Below are 10,865 nucleotides of genomic sequence, written 5' to 3' on the forward strand. Positions count from 1 at the left end.
CTATTTAGGTCTTCCGCCCATTTTTGGGTTGGGTTGTTTGTTATTTTGATATTGAGTTGCATGAGTTGCTTATAAATTTTGGAGGTTAATCCTTTGTCACTTGCTTCATTTGCAAATATTTTCTCCCACTCTGAGGGTTGTCTTTTCGTCTTGTTTATGGTTTCCTTTGCTGTGCAAAATCTTTTAAGTTTCATTAGATCCCAATAATTTATTTTTGTTTTTATTTCCATTTCTCTAGGAGGTGGGTCAAAAGGACCTTGCTGTGATTTATGTCGTAGTGTTCTCTGCCTATGTTTTCCTCTAAAGTTTATGAAGTCTGTCCTTACATTTAGATCTTTAATCCATTTTCAGTTTATTTTTGTGTATGGTATTAGGGAGTGCTCTAATTTCATTCTTTTACATGTAGCCGTCCAGTTTTCCCAGCACCACTTATTGAAGAGGCTGTCTTTTCTCTATTGTATATTCTTGCCCCCTTTATCAAAGTTAAGATGACCATATGTGTGTGGGCTTATCTCTGGGCTTACTATCCTGTTCCATTGATCTATATTTCTGTTTTTGTGCGAGTACCATACTGTCTTAATTACTGTAGGTTTGTAGTATAGTCTGAAGTCTGGGAGCCTGATTCCTCCAGCTCTGTTTTTCTCTTCTGAAGATTGCTTTGGCTCTTCAGGTCTTTTGTGTTTCAGTACAAATTTTGAAAATTTTTTTCTAGTTCTGTGAAAAATGCCATTGGTAATTTGATAGGGATTACATTGAGTCTGTAGATTACTTTGGGTAGTAGAGTCATTTTCACAATGTTGATTCTTCCAATCTAAGAACATGGTATATCTCTCCATCTGTTTGAATCATCTTTCATTTCTTTCATCAGTGTCTTATAGTTTTCTGCATACAGGTCTTTTGTCTCCTTAGGTAGGTATATTCCTAGGTATTTTATTCTTATTTTTGCAATGGTAAATGTGAGTGTTTCCTTAATTTCTCTTTAAGATTTTTCATCATTAGTGTATAGGAATATAAGAGATTTCTGTGCATTAATTTTGTATCCTGCTACTTTACCAAATTCATTGGTTAGCTCTAGTAGTTTTCTAGTGGCATCTTTAGGATTCTCTATGTATAGTATCATGTCATCTGCAAACAGTGACAGCTTTACTCTTCTTTTCTGATTTGGACTCTTTTATTTCTTTTTCTTCTCTGATTGCGGTGGCTAAAACTTTCAAAACTATGTTGAATAATAGTGGTGAGAGTGGACAACCTTGTCTTCTTCCCACTCTTAGAGGAAATGGGTTCAGTTTTTCACCATTGAGAACTATGTTGACTGTGTGTTTGTCATATATGACCTTTATTATGTTGAGGTAAGTTCCCTCCATGCCTACTTTCTGGAGGGCTTCTATCATAAATGGGTGTTGAATTTTGTCAAAAGCTTTTTCTACATCTATTGAAATGATCATATGGTTTTTCTCCTTCTATTTGTTAATATAGTTTATCACATTGACTGATTTGCATATATTGCAGAATCCTTGCATTCCTGGGATAAACCCTGCTTGATCATGGTGTATGATCAGTTTAATGTGCTGTTGGATTCTGTTTGCTAGTATTTTGGTGAGGATTTTTTGCAACTGTGTTCATCAGTGATATTGGCCTGTAGTTTTATTCCTTTGTGACATCTTTGGTTTTGGTATCAGCGTTATGGTGGCCTTGTAGAATGAGTTCAGCAGTGTTCCTCCTTCTGCTATATTTTGGAAGAGTTTGAGAAGGATAGGTGTTAGCTCTTCTCTAAATGTTTGATAGAATTCGCCTGTGAAGCCATCTGGCCCTGGGCTTTTGTTTGTCGCAAGATTTTTAATCACAGTCTGAATTTCAGTGCTTGTGATTCATTTGTTTATACTTTCTATTTCTTCCTGGATCAGTCTCGGACAGTTGTGCTTTTCTAAGAATTTGTCCCTTTCTTCCTGGTTGTCCATTTTATTGGCATATAGTTGCTTGTAGTAATCTCTCATGATCGTTTGTATTTCTTCAGTGTCAGTTATTACTTCTTTTTCATTTCTAATTCTATTGATTTGAGTCTTCTCCCTTTTTTTCTTGAATGAGTCTGGCTAATGGTTTATCAATTTTGTTTACCTTCTCAAAGGACCAGCTTTTAGTTTTATTGATCTTTGCTATTGTTTCCTTCATTTCTTTATCATTTATTTCTGATCTGATCTTAATGATTTCTTTCCTTCTGCTAACTTTGGGGGTTTTTTGTTCTTCTTTCTCTAATTGCTATAGGTGTAAGGTTAGGTTGTTTACATGAGATGTTTCTTGTTTCTTCAGGTAGGATTGTATTGCTATAAACTTCCTTCATAAAACTGCTTTTGCTGTATCCCATAAGTTTTGGGTTATCGTGTTTTCATTGTCATTTGTTTCTAGGTATTTTTTGATTTCCTCTTTCATTTCTTCATTGATCTCTTGGTTATTAAGTAGTGTATTGTTTAGCCTCCATGTGTTTGTATTTTTTACAGATTGTTTCTTGTAATTGATATCTAGTCTCATAGTGTTGTGGTCAGAAAAGACATTTGATATGATTTAAATTTTCTTAAATTTACCAAGGCTTGATTTGTGACCCAAGATATGATCTATCAGGAGGATGTTCCCTAAGCACTTGAAAAAAAAGTGTAATCCACTGTTTTGGGTTGGTATGTTCTATAAATATCAATTAAGTTCATCTTGTTTAATGTATCATATAAAGTTTGTGTTTCCTTTTTTTTTTTTTCATTTTGGATGATCGGTCCATTGGTGAAAGTGGGGTGTTAAAGTCCCATACTAAGATTGTGTTCCTGTCAATTTCCCCTTTTATGGCTGTTAGCAGTTGCCTTATATATTGAGGTGCACCTATGTTGAGTGCATAAATGTTTACAATTGTTATATCTTCTTCTTGGATTGATCCCTTGATCATTATGTAGTGTCCTTCTTTGTCTCTTGTAATAGTCTTTATTCTAAAGTCTATTTTGTCTGATATGAGAATTGCTATTCCAGCTTTCTTTTGATATCCATTTGCGTGGAATATCTTTCCATCCCCTCACTTTCAATGTGTATGTATCCCTAGGTCTGAAGTGGGTCTCTTGTAGACAGCATATATAAGGGTCTTGTTTTTGTATGCATTCAGCCAGTCTATGACTTTTGGTTGGAGCACTGAATCCATTTACATTTAAGGTAATTATCCATATGTATGTTCCTGTTACCAGTTTCTTAATTGTTTTGGGTTTGTTATTGTAGGTCTTTTCCTTCTCTTGTGTTTCCTGCCTAAGGAAATTCCTTTAGCATTTGTTGTAAAGCTGGTTTGGTGGTGCTGAACTCTCTTAGCTTTTGCCTGTCTGTAAAGCTTTAAATTTCTCTGTTGAAACTGAATGAGATCCTTGCTGGGTAGAGTAATCTTGTTTGTAGGTCTTTCCCTTTCATTACTTTAAATATGTCCTACCAGTCCCTTCTGGCTTGCAGTGTTTCTGCTGAAAGATCAGCTGTTAACCTTGTGGAGATTCCCTTGTATGTTATTTGTTGTTTTTCCCTTGTTGCTTGTAATAGTTTTTTCTTTGTATTTAATTTTTGATAGTTTGATTAGTATGTGTCTTGGAATGTTTCTCCTTGGATTTATCCTATATGGGACTCTCTGTGCTTCCTGGACTTGATTGATTATTTCCTTTACTGTATTAGGAAACTTTTCAACTATAACCTCTTAAAATATTTTCTCAGTCCCTTTGTTTTTCTCTTCTTTTTCTGGGACCCTTATAATTCGCATATTGGTGCCTTTAATGTTGTCCTAGAAGTCTATGAGACTGTCCTCATTTCTTTTCATTCTTTTTTCTTTATTCTGCTCTGAAGTAGTTATTTCCACTATTTTAACTTCCAGGTCACTTATCCATTCTTCTGCCTCAGTTATTCTGCTATTGATCCCTTCTAGAGAATTTTTAATGTTATCTATTGTGTTGTTTAACGTTGTTTGTTTGCTCTTTAGTTCTTCTAGGTCCTTGTTAAATGTTTCTTGTATTTTCTCCATTCTTTTTCCAGTATTTTGGATCATCTTTACTATCACTTTTCTGAATTCTTTTTCAGGTAGACTGCCTATTTCCTCTTCATTTGTTTGGTCTGGTGGGTCTTTACCTTGCTCCTTCATCTGCTGTGTGTTTTTCTGTCTTCTCATTTTGCTTCACTTACTGTGTTTGGAGTCTCCTTTTCACAGGCTTCAGGTTCCTAGCTCCCATTGTTTTTGGAGTCTGTCCCCAGTGGTTAAGTTTGGTTCAGTGTGTTGTGTAGGTTTCCTGGTGGAGGGGACTAGTGCCTGTGTTCTGGTGGATGAAGCTGGATCTTGTCTTTCTGGTGGGCACGACCACGTCTAGTGGTGTGTTTTGGGGTGCCTGTGACCTTATTATGATCTTAGGCAGCCTCTCTGCTAATGGGTGGGGTTGTGTTCCTGTCTTGGTAGCTGTTCAGCATAGGGTGTCCAGAATTGTACCTTGCTCATCGTTGAGTGGAGTAGGTCTTAGCACTGAGATGGAGGTCTCTGGGAGAGCCTTTGCCGTTTGATACTACATGGAGCTGGGAGGTCTCTAGTGGACCCATGTCCTGAACTCAGCTCTCCCACCTCAGAGGCACAGACCTGACATTCAGCTGGAGCATGAAGACCCTGTCAGCCACACAGCTCAGAAGAAAAGGGAGAAAAAAAGGAAGAACAAAAAAATAAAATAAAATAAATATAAAAAATTTATTAATATAAAAAAATAATTATTAACAATAGAAAAAATTAAAAAGCAATAAAAAAAGAAAAGAAAGAAGGAAGTGAGCAACCAAACCAAAAAACAAATCTACCAATGATAACAAACTCTAAAATGTACACTAAAAAAAAAGAAAGAAAGAAACCGGACAGACAGAACCCTAGGACAAAGCTATACAGACAAGATCACACCAAGAAACATACACATACACACTCACAAAAAGAAGAAAAGGAAAAAAAATACATATATCTTTTGGGAAGTCTGAGGTCTTCTGTCAATGTTCAGTAGGTAGGTGTTCTCTAGGAGTTGTTCCACATGTAGATGTATTTCTGATATATTTGTGGGGAGGAAGGTGATCTCCACGTCTTACTCCTCCTCCATCTTGAAGGTCTCCCCCCTTTCAGTGGTTTTTGTTGAGCATTTATATCCCTAGCCAACATATCATTGCAACTGATGAGGGAACCAACATGAGGAGTGGATAAACACAACCAACATATATATTGATTGACATTTTCATTTAAGTCCAGTAATAAGAAAAAAGTGATTCAACAAAGACATATATATTGGAGCTTCACTTGTTCATCAATGATGTGAGCAACTTCTTTGCTGAACTGGATAGTGGTTTTCAAATACTGGAAGAACATTTCCAATTTTTTGTGTGCTATTCACAATATAATGGCTACAGACAGGATGCATTGTTAGTTTAATCTGCTTCAGTACCCTCTCCTCCATTGCTTTCTTAAGTCTAGTGTGACAATCAAGAAAACAGTAAGTCAAGCCCTAGTTTGCAGCATTTGCCAATTTCTTTGGTGTAAATACTCCCACTTTGGCTGATTTTAAGACCTGCAAAGTTGGGAAGACTTTGTATTGATACATCATTACAAGGGATAGATACAATAGATGTAAATAACCTCTAGAGCATAGATTATAGTAAATTGTCCAAAAAAATTAGAAAGTGATGAGTTTTGAAGAGTTATTAGCTTTGTTTTTAATATAATTTATTTCATTGTAAGTTTTTAACATCCATCATGAAAATTTCTGAAAATTTAACAGTTGGCTCCCACAAGCTGGTATAGGCCAGCTCCAGCTTACCACTGGCTCATGTGTTTTCTCCTCATAGGTCGGCTTGGGAAGCCAAAAATTACTCAGAGTTTAATGACATCTGTGAATAGCACCTGCAATGTCACACTGACATGCTCTGTCGAGAAAGAAGAAAAGAATGTGACATACAGTTGGAGTCCACTGGGGGAAGAAGGCAATGTTCTTCGAGTCTTCCAGACCCCTGACAACCAAGAACTGGCTTACACGTGTACAGCATGGAACCCTGTCAGCAACAATTCTGACTCCATCTCTGCCAAGCAGCTCTGTGCAGGTAACCATCTCTGTCCATCTCTCCTGGAGTCTCAGAAATCACTATAACCTGCTGCAAGGCCTGAATCGGCCCTAGCTCTCCAGGGGAAGGTGCCTCCCTTATGCCAGGGCTGGACCCAGGGGAATTCTCTTCCCAAGAAGCCCTAGAAAAGAATCCAAAGCCTTTTGGGTGATGCTGGGCATTTCAGGGTGTTCTGAGGCAGCCCCCGCTCAGCTCCCCAATTCAGTTTCTGATCTTGACCTTTAATAGCAGGAAGTACAGTTTCCCTCGGAGCTTTGTCACTCCCCTCTATCCATACTGAGTGTCCTCCAGGGGAGTGCCCCTGAATGTGGACAAGCTTGCTCAGCCTCTAAGGCCTATTTCCTGAGAGTCAAGTCTCACAGCATCTTCTATTTCCAGACATCGCAATGGGCCTCCATACTCACCGCACTGTGCTGCTGAGTGGGCTGGCTGTGCTCTCTCTGCTTCTAATCATTCTAGCTTCAGTGATTTTGTTCCTTTTGCACAAAAGAGGACAAGGTAAGATTTTCTCAGAAGTTAAAATGTGGAAATGCACCTTCCTTCTTCCTTCTTCCTGGGACTGAAGTCATTTATCCAAGGTGGGGTGGAAATATCCTTTGTTCCAGGGAATTAGCCTTCCTAAAATCCCCAGTCCCTCACCTTACCATCTCCCAGAAAGATTGTACTGAGGACTATATAACATTATCCTGAACTGTCTTCAAAATATATTACTGGGATCACCAAGATGTGGTGGGCCTAGAACTTGGGTTCGAGTTTAGCACTGGCATTAACAAGCTGTGCTTCATGGGATACATGTCTTTACCTCTCTGACTCAATGTTCTCACATGTGAAATGAGGTTTGGACTAGGTCTCCAAGGTCACTATCGATTCCATCAAAACTGTGAGCTTTGAAATGTCATTGAGGGACATGTACTAATTTTATATTCCATGGTTGTCACTAGATCCCTTTGGGTCCCTCTGGATCATTCTGTAATTGTAACCATTCTCAATTCAGAAAACCTGATCTTCGGCCCTAGGGGATCATTATACCCTCCTATTCCTCCTAACTCCGTGTCCACCCAAAATCTTGCTTTCCCACTGATCATAATAACAAGCCTGAATGTAGCGAGGCTCTACATCTGATTCCATATTCCTGACTCTCCTTTGTGTCTGATTCCTCAGGTTCCCACTTAAAGACCTTCAGTAAGAACCCTGGTAAGTTCTCAGCCATGAGTTTCCCTGTGTGATGGAAGAGATGCATTCACAGCAGAGTGGTTAAGCCTAAGCTTGTACTTTGCAGGCAGTCTGGGGTGAAGGTGCCAGCTTGACCATTTATCAACTCCCAGTTATTTTATCACTGTCTCAGTTTTCTCAGTTGTAAAATATGCATAAAAATAGGATGTACTGCATATAAATATTAAATGGATTTAATGAATTACACATATAAAATACTTGGCCCAGTGCCTGGTACCTCGTAAGTACTCAGTTAGTGTTAGATACTATACTTACAATCGACCAACCTGGGCTTGGCACAGAAGGAGGCATTCTGGCAGAAGAGAGTCTGTGACATGAACTGTAACTCAAAAGGCGTCATGATGGGGAGAAATCACACAACCTGCTCAGGCCATAGGTGATGTTTAGGGCTCCTCAAAGAGGCATCTGCCTCCAATCTCTCACAGCCTCGTGGGAAGGAATAAGGGCTATTTTTTCATCTGCAAATGAGATAAGAGAGAGCACTGGGTCCGGCTCACTCACCAGGTCTGAGGCAGGGGCTACAACAGGACTAAACTCTGAAACACTGGATCCCTGTAATATCACTCAGCTCAGACTTGTTGTCTGCGGATATGCTGGTGTCCTGGAATATGAAGGCCCCAAATTCTGGCTATCTCTTTTCAACTTGACCCTCAAATGTTCCATGTTAGGAGCAAAGAAAAGCAGTACACTGGGAGGAATGCCCACGAATTCTTAAAAGTAGGGACTTATCTCTCTTGTCTGCTGCTCCATGACCTCATACATAGCTTGGCATGTGGAGAGAGCTTAACAAATCTTTGACTCTGTGAATCAGTCAAGCAACAAATATTTGTGGAGCATCTACTACAGGTCTAACATTGAGGTGGTAAAAGAAAGGTATGCACCAGAAGAGGCCAACACAGTGTATAACTAGAGAGAATCATTCTAGTCGAAAAATTAAGACCCTCACGTGAAAAGAAAACTAGCCATGCAAGGCAGTGGATGCTAAGTGCCAGAGACACTAAGACCCTGGGTGGAAAAGCTACCTTCAGTGCCAACACCGGGATTGGGGAAAATCTCTTTACCCTAATGTGGGCTTTGGAGCAGAAAAGAATTCCCACTGAGCTCTGGATGAAACCTGAGCCAGGTGTCTCCCATACCACATGCCATCCCTAGAAAAGGAAAAGAGAGTCAAGGATCCAAGCATCCATCTCAAGAGGATGGGAGTCATTTAACCTCTTGGGGTTTTATTTCTTCATCTGAAAAAGAGAACATTAGAATAGATCACCTCGAAAAATTCATCCACATTTCACATACTGTGGTTCTATGTTTGTTTGTGACACAGATGCTGCCTCAAAGAAAACAATATACACATACATCACAGTTCCAAGAGACACCCAGACAGCAGAGCCCAGGATCTATGATGAAATCCCACAGTCCAAGGTGAGGTGATGCTACTCGTGGGTCTCCACCACAACCCCCCAGGACAGGGAGTCATGGGCAGCAGCCACAGCCAAGTGCCTGACGGGGTCCAACCAGGAAATACCAGGTCAGGGAAATGATGCCATAAGTCTTTCTATGAGGACAAGAATATGGTCAAGTGTCACCCCATAACAGCCTCCCAGGGTTGAAGCCTCATGCTTCCACATGAGAGCCTGGCTCCAGGTTAAATGAGAGTCGTGACTAAGAGCAAAGCACCTTCTATACGGGACCCACAACAGGGGTGTCCCTTTTGTTAGGTGAGAGCTGTTATGTGGCCACTACAGGTGAACAATTTGCTAAGGGGGTTTCAAGGTCACAGAACTGAGAGAGGTCCCCTTGAACTTGACTTCTTGGTCTGGCTGCAGCAACAGCTTGCTTTCCTCAGGCTGATTCACTCTGTCCCACAGCCTTGCCTCTCGCCTGCCTTTTACCTGCCTGTCCCTCCCTCACCTCCACCCTGAACCAGACTTCTACATGGTATTGCCTTTCTCTGTGCCCCCACCAGCGTGCTATCCTAAAGTCTCCAAGGAGTGAAAGGGAAACTGAGGTCTGCTCGGTCAATCCAGCCTTGTACTTGGACTGATAGGTCAGCTGGTCCATAGAGCCCATGGAAAGCTAAAATTCTGACTAAGCAAGACTCAGTCTGACCCCTCTTCTTGGCTTCTGAAGATTTTTCCCAATGGCTGCCAACTGTCCCATGCTCACCTCCACCTGAACCTGATCCTCTCCAAAGCTGGATGGAACCAGAGTTGAAGCTGGAGAGGAGGCCACCTAGTGAAAGTGCAACCAGAGAGGGCTGATGGGCAGAAGCAGAAGTAAGAAGGGGGACTCATAAGATTTTACCTGGGCTCCCTCACTGAGGGAAGATGGGTATTTTACAGGTGCTCCCCACCAAGGAGGAGCCAGTGAACACGATTTATTCCATAGTGCAGTACTCTGATAAGGTAAAGACTTTCTGATTTTTAGCCTTGTTGTCCTGTCTATTCCAACCTTTCTGCTGTATCTTGTCCAAACAACCAGGAATCAGCTGGTTCCCTTGGGACTCTATGCTTCTCAGGATTAATTGCTGAGGGCCTTGGTCTCATTCCACATATGCACAGAGCCCTACTTCCCAGGTCCATGACCATCCACAAGCTGGCTTCCTTGATGCTGATCCCACACTTTATATGCAGGAGCCCCTAGGCCTCTGAACGACAGTGTGGAAACTCCAGCCTCTATAACATCCAAGGCCATTGCTAGCTCACAGTGTGGAAATTAGAAAGCAGGTGTCCCCCACCTTCCCCCTACGCCGGGCAGACACAGGCCCACACCAAGTGCACAGTAGAACACAAGGGCAAGTAGAACACAAGCTGAACCCCCGTTTCCATTTGCTCCCTCAGCAGACCCTCACAGTGTGTAACATGCCCAACCATTTGTAGAGCTCTAGTGACACTCACATTCCCTGTGCCTCAGTGTCCTTCTCTCAATTATGCAAAGAGAGAAGGTAAGTCCTGATCTTTGACAGGACTTTCAGTTTGGGGGATCTGGTGAGGAGTTGATATTGTCTGAGGGTCCTCATTTCTGCTACAGTAAGGACAGCTCTGGGGTATCTGGGTGAATCAAATATTTTGGCAGTGTTTCTGTTTAATAGCTGAGCTAATAGGTAGGAAGTTAATCATGAAAGATAAATTTGAACCCAGAAGTCTCGGAGGAAAGGGATAATAATGATAACAAATGAAGTGAGAAGAAATATAGGGATATCAAAATGGAATGCAAATGAATCCATGAATAAGAATTAAGAGCTGATTCTATGAGGCATCTATGAGTTGGCCAAGTAGGAAGGTCGTAAGGGAACTCAATGCACAGGTCAGTTTGAATGTAAAGATAAGCTAAGTGTCCTGGAGAACAAGGTAAAAGGACCTTGACTTCCTCAGTTATCAGGAGATAAAAGGAGGGAGAAGGAAAAGAAGGAGGTGAGTGAGGAAAGAGGAGGAGGAGGGAAAAGGGAGGAGAAGCAGGAAGCGGGAAGCAAGGTGTCCGCATGTTTGAACCAGGATTGG

The 10,865-nt window shown here is 40.9% G+C and overlaps 1 protein-coding gene across 2 annotated transcripts in view; it reads left to right on the forward strand.

The window, feature by feature from the left end:
• Nucleotides 1–10,865, forward strand: part of CD84 (CD84 molecule) — a 38,504-nt gene that overhangs the window by 24,559 nt on the left and 3,080 nt on the right. Inside the window, exons 3-7 of one of the 2 annotated variants that reach the window (XM_081225332.1) lie at nucleotides 5,863–6,114; nucleotides 6,514–6,633; nucleotides 7,297–7,329; nucleotides 8,690–8,787; nucleotides 9,708–9,770. In XM_081225332.1, the coding sequence (XP_081081458.1) occupies nucleotides 5,863–6,114; nucleotides 6,514–6,633; nucleotides 7,297–7,329; nucleotides 8,690–8,787; nucleotides 9,708–9,770 (566 nt within the window). The remainder of the gene's footprint in view (nucleotides 1–5,862; nucleotides 6,115–6,513; nucleotides 6,634–7,296; nucleotides 7,330–8,689; nucleotides 8,788–9,707; nucleotides 9,771–10,865) is intronic. The other variant, XM_081225333.1, reaches the window with a different exon arrangement.

This window comes from Mesoplodon bidens, assembly GCF_964165515.1.
Source record: "Mesoplodon bidens genome assembly, chromosome: 2".
In the NCBI taxonomy this organism is placed as follows: domain Eukaryota; kingdom Metazoa; phylum Chordata; class Mammalia; order Artiodactyla; family Ziphiidae; genus Mesoplodon; species Mesoplodon bidens.